The 22,874-nt window shown below is 34.3% G+C and overlaps 1 protein-coding gene across 1 annotated transcript in view; it reads right to left on the bottom strand.

Annotated features, from left to right (window-relative positions):
* Window positions 1-311: 311 nt before the first annotated feature.
* LOC138326007 (nuclear factor 1 X-type-like) overlaps window positions 312-22,874 on the bottom strand; it is an 88,691-nt gene continuing 66,128 nt past the window's right edge. The window contains exons 8-13 of the mRNA XM_069272087.1: window positions 21,675-21,926; window positions 13,966-14,102; window positions 10,450-10,603; window positions 7,867-8,012; window positions 7,155-7,383; window positions 312-6,287 (exon numbers count right to left, since the gene is read on the bottom strand). Coding sequence (XP_069128188.1) covers window positions 6,139-6,287; window positions 7,155-7,383; window positions 7,867-8,012; window positions 10,450-10,603; window positions 13,966-14,102; window positions 21,675-21,926 — 1,067 coding nt within the window. The 3' untranslated portion in view covers window positions 312-6,138. The remainder of the gene's footprint in view (window positions 6,288-7,154; window positions 7,384-7,866; window positions 8,013-10,449; window positions 10,604-13,965; window positions 14,103-21,674; window positions 21,927-22,874) is intronic.

Raw genomic sequence — 22,874 nt, 5'->3', positions numbered from 1 at the left:
GAATCTTCAGTGTGGTTGATTCATTAAGAAGTGTACGTCCCGAGATGCTCCGATTCTAGACCAGATGTCATTCTGAGGTGACCCCAAACGGGCATCGTTAGATCTTGTATTGGAGCGTAACGTAGATTATCGTAGTGGAGCAGAATTACAAGTCTAATTTTAATTAGATTGCATTGCTAGACTATTGAAATTTTTAAACATGTTTTAAGGAAGTACATCGGTATGAGACTGTTACAGCATCTGTTTTCTTCCTACAGAAAATTTAAATTCTCAGCTCAAATAAATTAGTCAAAAAAGACAACAAAACATGATTTCAATCTTATGCAGATTTTTGTTTATTTAGCTCAAAATATGAACTTGATACAAATTGCTAAGTGAAGTAAAAGCAATCTTTAAAAAGATTTGCGCACACATCTCGATCGCCTTATACGGCTTTAGTTGTGCTACATTCTCCTGTTGCTATAGTAACATAGTGATGGACAGACTTTGATTACAAAAAAAGTATTTCAACTCAAAAACTCATTGTATGTTCCAATGTCTATAGTAAAACAAGAAATTTGTGTAAATATATCCACACTCGGCACACATCGCAACTCTGTATCAAAATTGCATAGACTGGAGTCAACATATGAGCGTCAGCGTCTAAAATCAATAAAACAAGCATTGGTTAACGGGAGACGGTTGTATTGGTCTCTATAATGATGAACATTGGTGCCACATAATTTTCCTGCAAATCATCGTCAATGTTTCTTTCTATAAAGTAGCCATTTGTAGCGTTCCGATTGTAACCAACTACAACCTTAACAAAAATGTCAAATAGGGTGAAGGTCACACATTGACAGTCAGGTCAAGGTCATACTCCATCGTAATGACAGCGAAGAAAATTACAAAAGGACCGGCCCTTTGTTTAGATCATTAATATCAAGGAATAACAAGAGTAGCTACCTCTACATTCGCCGAGTTGGCTACAGTCGGAAATAAATATACTCTGTCGGAATGCTTTAGGTACGTAAAGCCATCATATCACTGCCAAATAGGTTTCCATGGCGACACTGCTGCTACAGTAACAAAATACTTTATAGATGACCGTAGTCTTCCATCACTTGTTTCTTTGTTATTATTTATTATTGCCTTGTTAAGCTTCCAGTACAAAAACACCCCTGGAATATCGAAAAGCAAAACATATCTCGAAACAATTTCTTCCAAGAATGACTCCCCCACACTTGGTCCACCAATATCTTGCTCATGTTGGCAAATTTACAAATCTGAAATTTGTTCTTTGTAAAATGCAATACAGTTTTTGTCTTTGGTAAGAAGAGAGGCACTTTAACCAAAATCACATCAGCAATTTCCATACCATTTCATTCCTTCCACATTCGTTTTAAAAAAACTGTCAGGGGAATTGATATTGAATTATAAGTTGTTTTCTGTTTCCACTGCCATTCTACCGTTAGTACTCAACAAAAGAAAATGAGATTCAAAAGTCCAGGCATATATATATATATTATATATAACATATATCAACGTTAAATGCATTTTTATGGTATTTTCCTCATTACCTTTTATATGTGCAGCTTCCAGCCGTCATGGGAAGTAATTTCACCAACAGCAAACAAGAGGGCATTTTGTGTTATTGTTTTACATTTTTAAAACTTTTTTGGAAGGAATAAAACTTAACAACTATATAAAATTACCTTTTTAGTGAAGAACTGTTATGAAACTTCAAACAAACAAAAAATAATAATATAGAAAGTGACACATTCTCTGATTCATACCGTACAAAACTTGTGAGAATATGTCACCAGTGTGAGTCTCACCTTTCCACACTATAATGAAATCACAGATCGTCAACGCTGTAGGTCCGTGACCAGCGTGTTAACCCACCCGTTTACCGGCACACATGTGCCTATTCTGTACACAATCAAAACATTACTTTGGAAAGTAATTATAATAATAAATTAATAATACCTATGTATACAAACTTATTTACAAACTATAATAAAACTGTACAAGTACCTAGTATACACACCGACCACAATAACTAAGCAACACAAAAAAAAAAAATATACATCAACTGGAAATCAAATTATAACACCAGCAAGATGATGAATAAATACAGCGACCACAAATATACATAGACACCGAAGGGCAAGGACATCATTGTATAGCACAGTTGTCAGTTCATGTTCTCTCTCCAAAAACATCATCAACAACAGAAATATCACACATGACGAAGATTTGGCACTTAATATTTTGTGTTATCATGTTCACCATGCAAAAGACACGAGTATCAATCTTTGGCAGAAAGTTTCAAGTCGAAAATTTGTTTATGTTGCTTGGAAACCAAATTACCAATGACAATGGAAAGGTCAGAATCGAGAAAACCGTCGAAGTTCTAGAGATTGAATTGAGCCATCGATATTTTAGATACGCAATAATACACATAAAAGAGCAACATCCAACCCTTGAAATGAACAGTATATTTGTGGGAATTAACGGTGATACTTGTGGAAGACTTGAGTGCTACACATATAACATGTGAATTTCTAGGTGCACATTGTTTTGATTACATGCCAGTTTGATATACACCACTTAACAATGTAAGATTATATACTGTTTCATATAAACTAGTTCCCGTCCCATAAATACTGTGTCGAAATCTTGTTTTACAAGAACTTGACCCAACACCACACTGACCATCATGTCAAGCAGTACACATAATGTCCAGTGTGTCAAAAATTTACTGGGGGAAATCAATCAAAATAATAATTTAACAAAAACAAAGTTGAATACAGGTAGCACTTATGAGTTTGGGATTTGGGGTTATATATATGACAGACTGGACCACCCACTCAGATGTTTAACACAGTCTTAGTTCTCTTTCAATGGCAAGAAAAATCTCCTGGTTACTGCTGATTTGGCCACAGTGAACTTAATAATACTATGAGTAACCATGACTTTTAATGTCGCTCACGATTTCTTCAAGTCACATGACCAAAATTCACACACTTAATCCCATCCATTCACACAAACATAAGGTTACAAAGACATACATAATATAACATGTGTCAAGGGAAGGTCTCCACAACTATACCTCACTGGCGTGACAACATGGCCGCCGACAGGTTTTACAGTTGGAAGGTTTCACGTAGCGTCGTTTGCGTGATGCGGTGACAACAAACAATAGAAATAACTACACAGAATACATAACTGTGTGACAACAAAAGTTCAATATCAGTCACAGTTCTCACAATTAAAATCATTTGTTCATTAATGTTATAACGTTATAATAAATAATAAGGATGAGTGATAAAAATAAATTAAATATGCGACAAGCATGTTAGCGAGGATTTCAGGATGACATGGAAATAACATTATCACAATTCAACTCCTTGAACCCAGGGTTCACAACAAAACAACTTATAATGTAGATGCCATTTAACAAAGCAAAGGGTAGACAACTCTACACCAACATGTGTTCTCGCCTAACGTACAGGGACTTCAAGTATAGGAGCCAACAACAAACTCTAAATATCTACAAATGTAGACGTCTTCGTCTCTAATTCTAAACAAAAATAAAATCAAGATTTAGGATTTTCTGGATTTATTTTTACACTGGCCTAGTAAGCTGCTTTGTGATCGAGGTCAAACCAAGGTCAAGACTGACTAAATGACTCGGTTTAGATTAGAAATAACAAATTGATGAAATTTGACCAAAACAAACTATACTGATGTCACTTCCTTTTCCTTATAAATCTTTTGAAAACAGATCAGATATTTTTCCCTTCAATATTTAATGAAAATTGCAAATTTAAATACCAAATTTTTAATCATAAAAATTCCCTCCTGGCAAAGATTTCTAACTGACTTTCTTCACGGATCACCTTCAAAACTTAAAATTTTGCTGTTGAAAAATAATCTTTGTCCCTTTTCTTGTCTATTCACACATAAATACACACACACTTGCATGACAAAATATGTCACAGAATGGCTTGAAAACAACCATATTGGTGAACACAACGTTACATCGTTGACCAGTACAAGGGAAGATAACTCAATAACTAAAACTGTGAAAGACTCTCTAGTAGTTATATACACATACAGTCTTATTATACATAATTAACCATCGGTACAGAAATCACCAGGCATTATTTTCCATTATTGCTGAGAAAGAAATCATTACAAGCAGAACAAAAACTATTTTCTATTTTTAAATAATCAATAAGTTTCAAGGTCAAATATTCCAAAAAGTGAGTGGAACCACCGTCAATATCTCGACGAGATTTTGCATATTTGACATCAACATCAACTGTGCTTGGCATATATCATAGATTTATTCCATGAGGTAGAAAACTTGGTTTCAATATTTACATTTTCAAAAATTTTGTCTGGTAATCTTTACTGAATTGAAGAAAAAATCCAAATCAAATCAAATCAAACTTTTGGCAATTCTATCCATGTTTGTACATACGTGACTGAATAGTCCCAGAATTATTGCTAGCATTCTACAATTAACACAATACATTAACAACATCAGAAGGAACAGAAAATATATTTATCAACATCCATGTTTTAATGGCATCTGCCTATAGTAACTTTTAGAACAATGTTTGTGACTTCAATAAATCTAAAAGAATTTCTTTCAAAATTATCATAATCAAAGGAAATATCAGTGACTACTGAAATACATAGAATAGACTCTCGTAACCTTGGAAACTGTTTGTAATTTTATTCCATTATTTTTCAGAGAGGTAGTTATAGCATCCATGCATGCTATAGATAAATTTCATCAGTTTGTGTCTGGTCGCCCACACACCATAGGAAATCTGCCATTCTTGTTGTCAGAATAGCAAAGGTCACATGATCCATCCTGAATTTTGTAGTTTCATTACATGAAAGAAAATTATTTGAGGTACATGGTTCAAATATACATTATATAAAAAATGGATGATGATTTTTACAGATGAAGAAAAAAGTTGAAGGGTATTTCTTCATAATGACAACATTACATCTAGATAGGTTGACAGAAAAAAAATGAGTAGCACTTGGACTAGGTGTTAATGATGAAAGGCGACGACGATGATGACGATAATGATGATAATGATGATGATGGGGAGGACTAGTTTGAACAACATTTCACTAACACTAGTGTTCTGGGCACACAGAACATAACAGATGTCCGTAATAACAACTATTTACAGAGGCCTCTTCTTCCTTATATGGTCATAACAATTATTGTAATAATTATCACTCACATTAATTGATCATTAACATACAATACTAGTACTATTATAGGGAGTCTCACTACGCATTGGAGGGGAAATATTTTAAAATCGTTAAAAGAAATGAAAATCAAACAATTCATACTGGCATATTATAAAAAAAAATTGTTTATGCAAATTGCATAGGTATTTTTTTGTACTTTTTGGAATTCAAGAATTATTCAACAACTTGATGTAACTGTACAGCATGGTTACTTAGATCAGGAGAACCTTGTCCCCAAACAACGGTAATAACTTAAAGTCTCATACAATCATTTACAAGTATTTGGCTTGAGTGATTACATATAAATACACTGGACAATGTACAAACATGCTAACCATAATACTACAGACATTTAAAACAAGGTAAAGCTCAGTAAAATCTCAAAATGCTGTTTGAGTAAAAATCAGTTCAGACATGTTAAAAAGACAAGTAAACACAAATTCTCCAGGCCGATACGTTTATCACATGTATAGCCTAACTCGCTCAGGTCCACATTCCTGGCACGTCATTTGGTGTAACTAGCTGATAGATTCTAATGAAATCTGTGGTATGGTCAAGTCTGGAAATTTAGCCTACAATTGATCACATGATGAGACTTTGAGTACATGGTATACACCATAGCTAGAGATTTGAAGTTCTGTTAACCTGTCATTCATAACAATATCTGTATCCTTCTGTAGTAATTTCTTAGAATAGTATTTTTGTGTATAAATTTGTAACAACATGTACTTTTCAATGTCACACATATAATTTTCGAGGTCAAGGTGACATAATCGGTGGATACAGGAAGTTTAATAGTAGTCTGCTATCACAGCCAAGCAAAGCAGGGTTTGAGGGTGGGGCTCACATGCCCCACCCCCTCGTTTCCCCCTGTCAAGTCTGTTGGTTCTGTGTCTGTTTTGGGGTGTTGGCCACTGGGGTGGGCGGTGCCGGGGGTGGAGCTTGTCCTGAGTGTGAGGGTCCGGGTGGCCCAGAATGACCATTTCCAGAGCCCTCCATTCCATCTCCTGGGAAATAGCGCTCTGTAATGGCAAAACATTGGTTATTTTATACATAACTAGAAACATGACATGAATGACACTGCCAACTACATGTTTATTTCTCCAGCTTGTCATTGTCAGAATCTTTGAGGATTTCCCTGTTAGACATGAATGACACTGCCAACTACATGTTTATTTCTCCAGCTTGTCACTGTCAGAAACTTTGAGGATTTCCCTGTTAGACATGAATGACACTGCCAACTACATGTTTATTTCTCCAGCTTGTCACTGTCAGAATCTTTGAGGATTTCCCTGTTAGCTTGTTTGGTTATAACCATAGTACTTGATTAATTGATGGACTTACTATCCTATTTCAATCAATCAATCTTGTGGCTATTTATATTTATATCTATAAAGTATCCGAGACTTTAGTACATATTGGTGTATAGAATTTAATCCAATAACTAGAATTATTCCAGTAGAAATAAACTATTTCTATTTTCACCCATAATTTTATGATTGTAAAGTATTAATACTTATCAATGTTTATCAAGTTAATTGGTTTGAATGGAAAGGGGGCTAACTCTAATTAAAAAATCATTTTATCTTTGTTTGAAAATATATAAGAAATTTATTTTAAAACACATCATGTGAATTGTAATTCAACCTAAATTTCATCATTGTTTACCTTTAGGCTTTTTTATCTAAATGAATTAAAATTCATGAGAAAAAACAAATTCTAATCAATTCTTTGACAGACTCTATTTATCACATAACTAGATGGCATAACTATTTATGTGATAAATATAATCTGTTAGTTGTGGCTAAAATGTATTAAACATATCACACGCCATTCACGTAAGATCCTCTATTAGTGTAAGTAAACAAAGGTAGTACAATCTATCTTACCTTCGTTCAGTAGAGGTTCGTCGTTGTTGACGCCATGCATGATGTTGGCCAGCATATTATAATCCATACCCTCATCGAGGGGTATGAATGGCGTGGTCCACCGGGGTATGGGTGTTGACCGCGGGGTGGTTCTGGGTGTGGCCACTGGAGAAGCTATTAGACTCAGAGTGGTCGGGCTGATTACACCACTGAGGGCGTTCACAGGGCTAAGACTGGGGTAAGAAAACACCTACAACAAATATTACCGCCGTATTATGATATTGTCAATCTTGATTTAAGAGTAAAGAAAACACTCATTGATATTTTTATATTTTCTAGTCACTTGATGACATGACAGAGCTATATCAAAGCTGTATGACAAGTCCAAAAAGCTCCAAGATCAATTTTAATTTTTTGGCTACAATGTAAATTTTGAACCTTTATGATATATGTGAGTGAGTGAATTTACCCTCTCATCTCTATACAGTACTGGTTTTCTGTGGCTTATCATATTTGGATTTGAAATACCCTTGATAAAATTCGGACTATGTATTGATTAAGTGACATATGAAATCCTTTTGTTTTACTGAAAAACCACATCAAAATGCGGTACTCAAATGAAATTTCATCAACTAAATAATTTCCTTATACCAGAATTCTTTCACCAATTTCATTGTAGAAGTCTTTCCATGACTGTTTATTACATTTAACTGACAAACAGTTTCCAATTTACCTGATGTCCTTGCGGGTGTATGTGTGCAAAAGCATGTTCAGGCCGCGTCAGTACAGAGAATGGACTGGACATTATAGTACGGTTAAACGGGGGTGTTCCAGGCGACGAGCTGATGCCCTGACTCGAATTGTTATTATTTGTTGAACCTGTTAATAACAAAGCATCACATCAAATATAAAATCCAAAGAATCAGGAAATAATTTCTGCAAACTTTTGAAGTGAAACATTTGTTAACAGCTGTAATTTGAAACCCATCACTTCCCTTCAGTAGTGATAGGTTAAGGAAAACAAAAACATTAATAGCATACAACTGAAATTAGACTTGATAGTTCACTGTTATAATTTCTACAGCACTATGAACGTTGATTATCAAACGACCATCAACCTGATGCTATTTTAAAGCCATTTTGTAATCATATTATAGTGATATTGGTTTTTTTTGGTTTTTTTTTTAGAATTTCTTAAAGGGATAATTCAGTCTAAGAGAACGTTAAAATTTGTACATATATCAGAAAAAACCCAGTTCTAATGGAAATTACATCAGTCAGTTTTACTGTGATATGCCTGAAAAGCCCATGGTTGTGACATGTGTGTAGATGTTCAAACTCGCTCGCTTCCGCCATTACACATTGTGGTCGAACTTCTTGTATACCGAACCCTGTCCCTTGCTCGTAGAGTAATGCAACTTTTGTCTAGAACTGCTCAAATCGCTCTGACAGTAGTGTGTTTACCTTATTAGGTGAATTGTCTTGCCTAAAAATCATTTTATCACCGTCTCGGTGCTTATGTAGTTTATTTGTTTTAACGTGTGTGACTTTGGCTCTGGTATGGGTACAGCGTCCATATTGTACCTGCTTTAACGTATTGATCAACGATTTGATATTTCAACGATATTAATTAAAATACTAAACAATGACGTGGAATTTGTCAATATTTTATGTTATATGTTTCATAAGAAATGTAGAACAATACATTTATGCCCTATTTTGCTTATTGATTATGTAAAAGAATTAGTGAATTGTCCCTTTAATATTAATCTGTAAAATATGTTTCTAAAAGCATTTGGAATCTACTCATGTATTTTTTTATATATATATATATTTAATCGTAAGATCATCTCTTTCTTTTTTCCTACAAAATGATGACGTCACAATCAATACATACCAAAAAGAGCAGATCATTCTGGTGTTATGTAAATACTGAATGTGTTTACTCACTAGACACAGTTGATGGTGTTATATAAATAGGGAATGTGTTTACTCACTAGCCACAGTTGTTGGTGTTATGTAATACTGAATGTGTTTACTCACTAGACACGTTGAGGTGATATTAAATACTGAATGTGTTTACTCACTAGACACAGTTGATGGTGATAGTAAATACTGAATGTGTTTACTCACTAGACACAGTTGATGGTGATATGTAAATACTGAATGTGTTTACTCACTAGACACGTTGATGGTGTTATATAAATACTGAATGTGTTTACTCACTAGACACAGTTGATGGTGTTATATACTGAATGTGTTTACTCACTAGACACAGTTGATGGTGTTATATAAATACTGAATGTGTTTACTCACTAGACACAGTTGATGGTGTTATATAAATATGAATGTGTTTCCTCAGTAGGTAAATAGAATGTGTTTACTCACTAGACACAGTTGATGGTGTTATATAAATACTGAATGTGTTTACTCACTAGACACAGTTGATGGTGTTATATAAATACTGAATGTGTTTACTCACTAGACACAGTTGATGGTGTTATATAAATACTGAATGTGTTTACTCACTAGACACTTGAGTTATATAAATACTGAATGTGTTTACTCACTAGACACAGTTGATGGTGTTATATAAATACTGAATGTGTTTACTCACTAGACACAGTTGATGGTGTTATATAAATACTGAATGTGTTTACTCACTAGACACAGTTGATGGTGTTATATAAATACTGAATGTGTTTACTCACTAGACACAGTTGATGGTGATATATAAATACTGAATGTGTTTACTCACTAGACACTGTTGATGGTGTTATACTGAATGTGTTTTACTCACTAGACACAGTTGATGGTGTTATATAAATACTGAATGTGTTTACTCACTAGACACGTTGATGGTGTTATATAAATACTGAATGTGTTTACTCACTAGACACAGTTGATGGTGTTATATATAAATACTGAATGTGTTTACTCACTAGACACAGTTGATGGTGTTATGTACACACTGAATGTGTTTACTCACTAGACACAGTTGATGGTGATTATATAAAATACTGAATGTGTTTACTCACTAGACACAGTTGATGGTGTTATATAAATACTGTATGTGTTCACTCACTAGACACTGTTGATGGTGTTATATAAATACTGAATGTGTTTACTCACTAGACACAGTTGATGGTGTTATATAAATACTGAATGTGTTTACTCACTAGACACTGTTGATGGTGTTATATAAATACTGAATGTGTTTACTCACTAGACACAGTTGATGGTGTTATATAAATACTGAATGTGTTTACTCACTAGACACAGTTGATGTTAAAGGTGTAGGGGCACTGCTGACCACTGGCACTGACCACTTGTTGTCCATCCGATGTCCGCAGAATGGCCACAGGTCGCGCCAAATTTGGTGGCGGCGGTGGGGGTGGGGGAAGCATCCCAGGCGAAAAGAAGTGTGGAAGTTTGGTGGGGCTTTTCATAGGAGGCGTTGATGAGTTAGACTAGAAACAGAAAAAGTACATTGTCTACAACCCCGACAACACATCACAACTACTCTCTGATGCTTATATATATATAGGCTACTACTGGGCATTCATCCTTCTATCGTCTCATCTTATTCTGCATTCATAAATAGCAGTGTGTGTGCAATTTGATGCAAGTGAAAATAAAGGGGTAAATTATTATAATTTTTTTACATTTTAATACTTACAGGAGTTTCATAATCTATCTTATCTGATTAATGTACAATATGAGATCTCTTAATTGGCAAGTCTAATTACAGCGTCAAGTTCTACCATTATATACAGCATAGTATTTAATACACTTCATGTTAATCATTTCTAATATACAAACAAAAACAGATAAAAAGCAGTAAGGTATTAGCAAGTTTTCCTTCCATACAATGTAATAAACAAGGCCGGGTATATATTTGATGTGTTATTACTGAAGAATTAGCTAATAATAACACATACAATGTAATAAACAAGGCCGGGTATATATTTGATGTGTTATTACTGAAGAATTAGCTAATAATAACACATACAATGTAATAAACAAGGCCGGGTATATATTTGATGTGTTATTACTGAAGAATTAGCTAATAATAACACATACAATGTAATAAACAAGGCCGGGTATATATTTGATGTGTTATTACTGAAGAATTAGCTAATAATAACACATACAATGTAATAAACAAGGCCGGGTATATATTTGATGTGTTATTACTGAAGAATTAGCTAATAATAACACATACAATGTAATAAACAAGGCCGGGTATATATATTTGATGTGTTAATACTGAAGAATTAGCTAATAATAACACATACAATGTAATAAACAAGGCCGGGTATAATATTTGATGTGTTATTACTGAAGAATTAGCTAATAATAACACATACAATGTAATAAACAAGGCCGGGTATATATTTGATGTGTTATTACTGAAGAATTAGCTAATAATAACACATACAATGTAATAAACAAGGCCGGGTATATATTTGATGTGTTATTACTGAAGAATTAGCTAATAATAACACATACAATGTAATAAACAAGGCCGGGTATATATTTGATGTGTTATTACTGAAGAATTAGCTAATAATAACACAAAAAGAAAACTACATAAACAATGATTCTTTAAATAGCATCAAATGGTTTTAGGACTGGGGCGATACTGACCATAGCTCATGTGTTTATTTTAAATCATAATGGCATGAACTATTTTCTGAAAACAACTTTTATATGATTAATTCATTTGCCCCAAAGGTACATTTGAACTCTGACCAGTACATGACGAAATTACATGCTGGAGTAAGATAAAGGTTTTGCGGGTTTTGTTTATTTCGCTGTATGTTGGTCACATAAGATGATGATAATGGAAAATGAAGATTGGAAGAATTGATAAAGGTTTAAAGAAATCTCTGCACCAATAAAGTCTAGCACAGGCATCAACTAAGGTACAACATAGGAGCTTTTACTAGAAATCACACAAAATCAACATAAATTCAGTAAAAACAAGGACACTATACACTGTATTTTTCTCTTCATCAGATTTAAAGGGCATAGATGAAATACAGAAAGAAAGAGCAAACTAAAGCAATTTAGAAATGAGATCTAGGTTAACAGAATTCATTGGTTTTTATTTTGTCAATGATCTTAAAAAAAAAAACAACAACTAACAAACAAAAAGTTTCATTCTCAAGCATTATGTAAACACTGACTAGGAAATCACACAACTAATTTGTACAAAGAGTTGTCTCCCTTTACATTAACTTACATGAATGTGTTCATCGCCCTGCAATGAACGAGATGAATAATCTTAGATACTTATAGTGTATTAAGCATGATTGGGTTTACGTAACAAAAAACATAGTATACATAGATATAGGTAGAAATATACCTTTTTAAAAAAAATTATATTAAAAGTAATTTTACAAGTTTCTCACTCCAACTTTTAACACTTATAGATTGCAATGTAAGATTTGAAAATCTGTATCACAGCAGTACAAACAATGGAAGTGACATTGTAGAGAGGATGTGTGTTATTGGGTAGTTAACCTATTCTGTATAACGATGGAACACTGGATGTGATGGAGCTAAAGTAGGAGAATGAGCAAACGTTAGAAATACACAGCAAGTTGGTAAATCAGCCAAAACTTTGTGAAAACTTGTCAATAATGACCAAGGTATTGACCAAATGAAATCAGAATCTGTCTCAAATGACCAGTCATAACACAGATACCTTATAATAGAGAATTCAACAAGCAAAATTATTGAATTTTTTAGAACTTAATTATACAAATTAACGAGGATCGTTGTATCATATGCCAGACTTGGTCATTTTCAAAGCAGTGGTCTGAATTCCACCAGGGAGATGGTCATCATAGGCAGGCCATTCACTAAAAGGTGTGGTCACTATAAGGTTTGACCATTATAGCTACCATGTTGCCGTGACTAGAAGCCTGGTCTCGTAACGTTGCTGAATTAAAGGCCGTCTCAAAAAATCGTAGCACCCCAGGCTTCTATTCAAGGAAAAAATGTATGATGATGCAAGCAAATTCAACATTGTAAACTTTAAACAGGTATTAAATTGCTCTCACAAACATGCATTCCCTTTTTAGATCGCTGCCAAAATATTTGACAAATTTTCTAATTTCTCAAAAAACCAAAACATTGAAAAACTGTTAAACTATTTTGGCAATTCAAAAACATCATTATTTTTATTAAAATGAAATAATTAGATTTCATTAAAACACAATTTAATGGTTGAGTATGAACAAAATATTGTATAAATTTACCAATAACTTGTTATTTTGCTGATTCATTTTTTTGCAATCACAACAAAGTTCTCTGTGAAATCCTGACTATGGTCTCTATAATTGATGCGAGCAATACAAAATGTCTTATTCAATGATTATCTTGACATCCTAACATTCTTAAAAAAAATCTGATGAAATTCTAAAAATCACTTACTTTTATAGGCCAATTAGAATCATAAAACCACAATGGCTATAGTCATTTCATCTATGGTTAAGTAAGGTCAGCAACTAAGCATTTGGACTTGTATTCGTTTGTATTTTTTTCTTGCATTCAGTATTGTAATTGAGAAGTTAGAATTTGTTATATTCTGGCAGCAAATTTTCTTTTTGTCAAATGTGTTACATACAGTTTTCATGCAGCTTATTTCAGCTGTTTGTTTTTGGTTGTGAATTAACAGGACAAGAGAGTCCAAATCTTGACCTCCCTTGTCGCTGTTCCCAGTAATTTACTGTTATATATCAGTTTTATACCATGACCTGAATTACTAATATATGCCAATAATAAAAAGTAGGTCACGGCTACCTAGTTATGTTATACACACCTGTCCCTGTGAGTTTTGAGCCTCCTGACATACCAGCGAAACAAAGTCGGAGAAAGTGTCGCCCCCGGGGTGCTCCTGGTACTTCATGGAGGGGTGTGGCCCCGGTCCAGGTCCAGACATAGCCATCTGTTGTAATCCTGGAAACACATCTCACATCAGTCACGCTAGCCAGACATTACTGACACAATTAACATACAATAAAGCACTTACAAACAGTAAAACTACAAACAATATCAGCATGTTTGGCCATGGTAATAGCAAATTATTTTGACAGTGTTATGAAGGTTATAATTGTTGAACTTTTTGGTTCTTAAAGCATCAGTGTCAGCTGATGTTTTAAGCAACAAAAAGATCCTGCTAATGTTCCAGTTTCCGATATTGTATGTGTCAACTTCCAATATTCTGTCTATGTATATAAAGAGTTATCTGCCCTTGTAGGAAGGTATTGATTTTGACTTCATGCGTTTGCTATCATAATGTCATAGTTGGAATAAAAATCTGACATGAGTTTTGATCAAGATATGATAAAGTCACAATCGACACCTTCCAGCAAGGGGAGATAACTAATGTAAAACAGGAACTGTAAATGTGCTGATGTTTTGGTTATCAATATATTTATCATCATAAAATCTTGTATGTCACTATGGTTTAATGTAGAATGTCCAACTGTACAGTGGTTTTTTAATTCTGTTAAATTGTCAGCAGATGACTTTTTCATTTCAAGAAAAAGACTTAACTAAGCATACATCCAAAAGATTTAAATAAAGATCTTTTTCAATTGTACATATTGCCCATTTGTTATCCTATCTTTTACATAAAATCTTTCATCCTAATCTTGGTTGAATGATAAAAATGAAGATGATGAGGAGGTAAGCTACTGTTTACCTCCTACCTAACTCCGCCCATTAGTAGGCTTTGTCCTACAGTTTCAGGTCAGGAGGTAAGCTACTGTTTACCTCCTACCTAACTCCGCCCATTGGCAGGCTTTGTCCTACAGTTTCAGGTCAGGAGGTAAGCTACTGTTAACCTCCTACCTAACTCCGCCCATTAGTAGGCTTTGTCCTACAGTTTCAGGTCAGGAGGTAAGCTACTGTTTACCTCCTACCTAACTCCGCCCATTGGCAGGCTTTGTCCTACAGTTTCAGGTCAGGAGGTAAGCTACTGTTTACCTCCTACCTAACTCCGCCCATTAGTAGGCTTTGTCCTACAGTTTCAGGTCAGGAGGTAAGCTACTGTTTAACCTCCTACCTAACTCCGCCCATTGGTTAGGCTTTGTCCTACAGTTTCAGGTCAGGAGGTAAGCTACTGTTAACCTCCTACCTAACTCCGCCCATTAGTAGGCTTTGTCCTACAGTTTCAGGTCAGGAGGTAAGCTACTGTTTACCTCCTACCTAACTCCGCCCATTGGTAGGCTTTGTCCTACAGTTTCAGGTCAGGAGGTAAGCTACTGTTAACCTCCTACCTAACTCCGCCCATTAGTAGGTTTTGTCCAACAGTTTCAGGTCAGGAGGTAAGCTACTGTTAACCTCCTACCTAACTCCGCCCATTGGTAGGCTTTGTCCTACAGTTTCAGGTCAGGAGGTAAGCTACTGTTTACCTCCTACCTAACTCCGCCCATTGGTAGGCTTTGTCCTACAGTTTCAGGTCAGGAGGTAAGCTACTGTTTACCTCCTACCTAACTCCGCCCATTGGTAGGCTTTGTCCTACAGTTTCAGGTCAGGAGGTAAGCTACTGTTTACCTCCTACCTAACTCCGCCCATTGGTAGGCTTTGTCCTACAGTTTCAGGTCAGGAGGTAAGCTACTGTTTACCTCCTACCTAACTCCGCCCATTGGTAGGCTTTGTCCTACAGTTTCAGGTCAGGAGGTAAGCTACTGTTTACCTCCTACCTAACTCCGCCCATTGGTAGGCTTTGTCCTACAGTTTCAGGTCAGGAGGTAAGCTACTTGTTTACCTCCTACCTAACTCCGCCCATTGGTAGGCTTTGTCCTACAGTTTCAGGTCAGGAGGTAAGCTACTGTTTACCTCCTACCTAACTCCGCCCATTGGTAGGCTTTGTCCTACAGTTTCAGGTCAGGAGGGGGTAAGATACTCTCAACTCAATCACCCCTGAAATTGCATAATAGACTTGTCTAGTCTTTGATTTAGAAGAACCTAAATGTATCTTCATGGGTGTTAGAGTTAACTACATTATAATAGACTTGTCTAGTCTTTGATTTAGAAGAACCTAAATGTATCTTCATGGGTGTTAGAGTTAACTACATTATAATAGACTTGTCTAGTCTTTGATTTAGAAGAACCTAAATGTATCTTCATGGGTGTTAGAGTTAACTACATTATAATAGACTTGTCTAGTCTTTGATTTAGAAGAACCTAAATGTATCTTCATGGGTGTTAGAGTTAACTACATTATAATAGACTTGTCTAGTCTTTGATTTAGAAGAACCTAAATGTATCTTCATGGGTGTTAGAGCTAACTACATTATAATAGACTGGTCTAGTCTTTGATTTAGAAGAACCTAAATGTATCTTCATGGGTGTTAGAGCTAACTACATTATAATAGACTTGTCTAGTCTTTGATTTAGAAGAACCTAAATGTATCTTCATGGGTGTTAGAGTTAACTACATTATAATAGACTTATCTAGTCTTTGATTTAGAAGAACCTAAATGTATCTTCATGGGTGTTAGAGCTAACTACATTATAATAGACTTGTCTAGTCTTTGATTTAGAAGAACCTAAATGTATCTTCATGGGTGTTAGAGTTAACTACATTATAATAGACTTATCTAGTCTTTGATTTAGAAGAACCTAACTGTATCTTCATGGGTGTTAGAGTTAACTACATTATAATAGACTTGTCTAGACTTTGATTTAGAAGAACCTAACTGTATCTTCATGGGTGTTAGAGTTAACTACATTATAATAGACTTGTCTAGACTTTGATTTAGAAGAACCTAACTGTATCTTCATGGGTTTAGAGTTAACTACATTATAATAGACTTGTCTAGACTTTGATTTAGAAGAACCTAAATGTATCTTCATGGGTGTTAGGTTAACTACATTATAATAGACTTGTCTAGACTTTGATTTAGAAGAACCTAAATGTATCTTCATGGGTGTTAGAGTTAACTACATTATAATAGACTTATCTAGTCTTTGATTTAGAAGAACCTAAATGTATCTTCATGGGTGTTAGAGTTAACTACATTATAATAGACTTGTCTAGTCTTTGATTTAGAAGAACCTAAATGTATCTTCATGGGTGTTAGAGTTAACTACATTATAATAGACTTGTCTAGTCTTTGATTTAGAAGAACCTAAATGTATCTTCATGGGTGTTAGAGTTAACTACATTATAATAGACTTGTCTAGTCTTTGATTTAGAAGAACCTAAATGTATCTTCATGGGTGTTAGAGTTAACTACATTATAATAGACTTGTCTAGTCTTTGATTTAGAAGAACCTAAATGTATCTTCATGGGTGTTAGAGTTAACTACATTATAATAGACTTGTCTAGTCTTTGATTTAGAAGAACCTAAATGTATCTTCATGGGTGTAAGAGTTAACTACATTATAATAGACTTGTCTAGTCTTTGATTTAGAAGAACCTAAATGTATCTTCATGGGTGTTAGAGTTAACTACATTATAATAGACTTGTCTAGACTTTGATTTAGAAGAACCTAAATGTATCTTCATGGGTGTTAGAGTTAACTACATTATAATAGACTTGTCTAGTCTTTGATTTAGAAGAACCTAAATGTATCTTCATGGGTGTTAGAGCTAACTACATTATAATAGACTGGTCTAGACTTTGATTTAGAAGAACCTAAATGTATCTTCATGGGTGTTAGAGTTAACTACATTATAATAGACTTGTCTAGTCTTTGATTTAGAAGAACCTAAATGTATCTTCATGGGTGTTAGAGTTAACTACATTATGCCTATCTAAATTTAATCTACATCACTTCAGATTAATGTTAAGGGTGGGACGTTTTATGATTGATGTGTTATCTAATAAGCTAACAGAAAAGATGAAACATAATTAAATTGCAGATTTGAAAATATCTCATCATAAAATTCTTGTTACAAATAATATCACAGACTTAATGATATCGTATCATTACATTGAAACATTAAATTCTATCATAGTGCTGAATACAACTTAACAATTTGGGGAATTTGTTTTAATTTTTTTTAATTTTCTTGTTCTGGGTTTGGATTCACACAGCAAAGCTATTGTTCTCACAATACTGTTCAACCTACTATGCAGTTTTTCTCTTGATTTTTTTATCCCTAATGTCTGATTCATCAAGATTTAATAATACAAGAATTAACATCCAGGTATCAATATAGTATATCTACCGACTAATGTCTATCATCATAAAGGTGTGTCATTTACTTTGATCTACAAATGTATTAAAACAATATCATAATTCTATTGTTCTCGCGACTTTGTACAATCGGACGAAACCATCTACACAGAAGAAAAGATTTTGTAAAGTTTTACAAATTTTATGAAATATGATAGAAACACAATGCTGTTAGGAGACAATGGTGAACTAGGTGGAGCGTGAATGGACACTAGGAAGGCCGCGAGGTGTACATATATAGGTATTATAGTTGCTTATGCAATGGGACAATACCTGTCTGAATACAATACATACACACCTGTAGTACAGGGTCAGAAATTCTACAACTAGGCACCCAACAAATCACCTCCTATCTCCTAAGTCAGTTTATCGAGCTCACAATACAGCCTATAATTACAGAGCCTGACCCGCGGCCGTCACTGATCCGGCCACTCAAGGTCCAGTCACTGACCCATACCTGGTAATCTGGTATATATAATGCACCCCAGTACTGGATGTGTCGGGTATTTACCCCTGTGTATTAGCATGAATGGGCGGGTCTCAGTCCGTGTATCAGCCATAGAGGGCGGGGCTCTGAATCCTAATTACATCCCATTTAGGTATACTACGGCAGTTATTATATTTGATTTAACACCAGAGGGGCCTTGTTAATAAAGGAAGGGGGAAATACAAACATATCCCTAATCTAACAGGCATCAGTTATCTGTAGAATGGTGTGAAAAATTAGCAGAGGAAGGAAAAACAATCACAAGTAACATTAAATTACACAGGATGTTATGAAATTGGATGGAAAGATTTTCTACAAGTCAAAGGACAAAAAATGTAGGTCATGCTATCCCCATTAGGTGAAACTAGGACCCAAATATGAAATTTAAGTAAAATGTCCCACCGAAGCTTTTCATTTGATGTAGGTCAAAGATCAAAATATAGGTCAATGACCCACTTCTGGTACAAATGTGACCTAATTGTCATTGACACCTGCACCCCCACCCCCTTCAAAAAATAAAGTGAAATTAAGACTACAATTTAAAAATTTATGTTTCCTTTCCCAGAAACCCTCATTTTCTATGACATGAATTTAAATTCAGTTTAAATCTGATACCATGCGCACACTAAATGGCGAATGGTGCTTTCGATCGCAACTTTCATTTTGTGGCTGATGGGAAATATGGACAAGACTCACAAGAGTACACACTAAAACGCTTAGAAATGATAACATTTCTGTTATTTAGGAATCTTTATCATAGATATATAGTAAGTATTCATAAAACCTGTATAGACATCGCTAAAATGTTGTTGCCAGTTAGTCTTCATCCACACACGTGTGTGGGGCATTCAAGTGACACGTTTTGTTTTGAACATGGCATTCTGGCTGTTTCTATGTGTAAACACTCAGCAAACATGTCCTAAGTTGTCCAATACAATAAATTTAGTTCTTATACAAGATGATATAGATATGTTAGCATCAAACTGGTGTGACACAGTATTTTATTAGCATCTGCAATGACATGCACAAAAATCGTATGAAATTAGTTGATTTTTTTCCAGCAAATAACGTGGGGGCATCCTTATTAGAGGAGCCGCTCTAATAGGGAAAATACGATAATTTACTGGAATATTTATGGTAACAGATATTTACTATAACATTACAATGTCTTTATTGCAGACAGATCTATATTAAGAGCATCAATATATAATTATTATAATATTAACAGAACATTATTTCTATAATTAAAACTTTTAAAAAGTCAAAGTCTGTTATATGTCTGTTACAGTGAGTTTCTTTTTTAGTTGTAACAACACACTTCCGGAAGGAAAAATCTCCATCTTATTTACAACTCAAACTATGCTTCCATGTTTAAGAACCGCTAACATTCCTGAAACTATTACTTCATTTTAAACAAATCCGTTTGTCAGAGCTTTGCTGATACAAACACACCATCACCTTTACTTTAAGACTATTAATACAGGCGAAAACTTCCCAAAAATTTATCGCTACTGGTTATTAAGCAAGTTCACTTGCAGAGAACATCTGCTCTGAGAACCTATGATATATCGACATTATTGCTGCTCGTATTTTTCTATATTTATCACTTTTTAAACCTAATGGAGAATTTAGAGGCAACAGACAGAAGACCTACACAGAACACGATTTCACTATCTCTATGTAAACCATGTGCACCTGCAGTGATGGTGTTTATAAAGCTACATATGTAAGAATTGAACACTAGTAAAACTCGAAACATTTCTAAAGAAACAAAAGTCACATAGCTTAGTATTTTACAGGAAACGTGTAAAATATCATTCAGTAAATATAAGCATAAAGTTATGACATGAATGTGTTAGCAGCAACTTTCATATCATTTGTTTTTTAAAGGATTTTTCTGCAAGTTTTCCAACTTGGATATGATTACAATGTTTTCAGTCCAACATAATTGGTATATTTATCTCATAATAACTATAATTGTTTGAAGATCATTTGTTGAACATCCTTCACACAGGATGTTCAAATCTAAATACATTGAAGCTGATATTTCCTCCTCAACAGGTTTTACATAAACAAATGACTTCAATTTATAAACTGTATGATGCATCTATATCAATTGAGAAAACGAAACCTTAAAAACTTAACAATATTTTTTTGCAAACGAATTGTAAACTGCTTGCACATGCAAATTTCAGAGGGTGAAAATGAAGCCAAACAAAGGTTCTCAATGGAAATGGCTGCCTATTAGAATTTCTAATGATAATCTTTTAATTTCTTATGATATACTTTGTACTTTTGAGTAGTTATTTGACCCAATCAGCGCTCCTAAAACTAACAGGTGCGTCTCCTCATTTTCCCCCCTCAATTTCACTTACATCAACTTAAATACAGACTAAAACTATGGACACTGTGTAGGGCTATCTGATTTCTTTTGTTAATTTATAAATGGTTAACTCTGTACAATAATTTTGTGAAAGATTAATCAAAATTTGGTTATTTTAAACACCCCTTCCTATTTTTTATTTAATCTTTAAAGCATCATGGGCGCTTATAGAGTCAAATAGAGTAAACATTAAAGTAATTAGCTTGAATATTCAGAATATACAAAGTTTTAATAGGATCCTGCTGACTCCATGCTCATATGGTTTGACAGTATCCATAAAAGCAGATAGCTAGGAAATATGTAAATACAGCATACAAATATCACAATATACTAGTGAGGACTGTGAATAGAAAATATTTTGGTTTAATATTAGGAAGGTTTATATAATTAAAAATGAATTAAATGATTAGATGAAGTAAATGTTTAAATTCTTGTTGACATTTATATTTTGTCCTGACCACATACCTGAAGCCATAAACACACCTCTACCTGAGAGGGGCGGGGACGAAGAAAGTGGGCGTGTCCCTGCTGGCTGTGGGGTGTGACCACTCAGGGGCCGGGGAGGGCTTCCCCGCTCGTGCTGAGATGCATGCTGGGACAATGATGTGACAGGGGTAAACCCTTGGGTGTTTGATGGAGAAGATGATACATCTACCGTAGGTTTACTAGCATGGAGCAGATGATGAGGTGAATGCATGGCAGCACTATTTGTCAAACCTGTGTACAAATGATATAACACACAAAAATGCAAACGGACACTTAAAACCTCCAACCCTCAAGGCAACCCAAGGCTACGACAACAAAAACATTCAAGGCTAGCCATGCAGTTTTATCTTAACACAAAACCAATGTCCAAGGCTTTTTAATTTCCTTTCCTAGTGACTAACAATGAACTTTTCATACATCAAAAATAAATATGGGCAGATAACTCTCACTATTACATTTCGGTAACAGGAAAACACCAAAAGAAATTGTCGATTCATAATGTTCTGAAATGAAGTTGAGTGAATAGTGAAGACAAGAACTGAAGTAAAATATGAGCCCAAATTATCCATCATTCTTATATCTATTGTATTTCCAGCATTCACATCAAATTTTTATGTACAATATTAAGTCTTTGGTAAAGGAATATAAAACAAAATATTTTTATACTGTTTCCACTGCTGAATATTTAGATACAACAAAAGGTCGGTGCCTTTGTGACTGATCAGATTACAACATGACTAGATACCTAAATCTTCTAGACAAACACAGAACATATGTTCCCACTGTGAAAGGAAAATAGAATCGTGGATTAAAAACCAAAATGTATAACTCTGTGAACCTCTTACTACTGTGCCCAGCGATAATGAAAAAGCTTCACTACAGCCATCAGCAACACAAAAAAGTGGTGCAGTATAGTAAAGATGCATTTGATAATAAGTTCAAAATTTAATAAAAAAAATGTCAAGAAAAAATGCATGGCCAGCCTTGGATAGCAAACTAGAGAAAATAGGTGATGCAGTATACAATATACATCAAAACAAAGTAAATTAGTAGGTTAAGTTAAAAGATTTTATGTTAGCCATGAATATTGATGAACAAAGCATGATACATGAATCAATGAATTATATACTGCAGTCTGTTAATACTTATCCATTAATGATAATGTGTATCTACACAAAT

This window comes from Argopecten irradians, chromosome 6 (genome assembly GCF_041381155.1).
Source record: "Argopecten irradians isolate NY chromosome 6, Ai_NY, whole genome shotgun sequence".
Lineage (NCBI taxonomy): Eukaryota > Metazoa > Mollusca > Bivalvia > Pectinida > Pectinidae > Argopecten > Argopecten irradians.
Note: the sequence above shows the minus strand (reverse complement) of the source record. Positions and strands in the feature narration are given on the sequence as shown.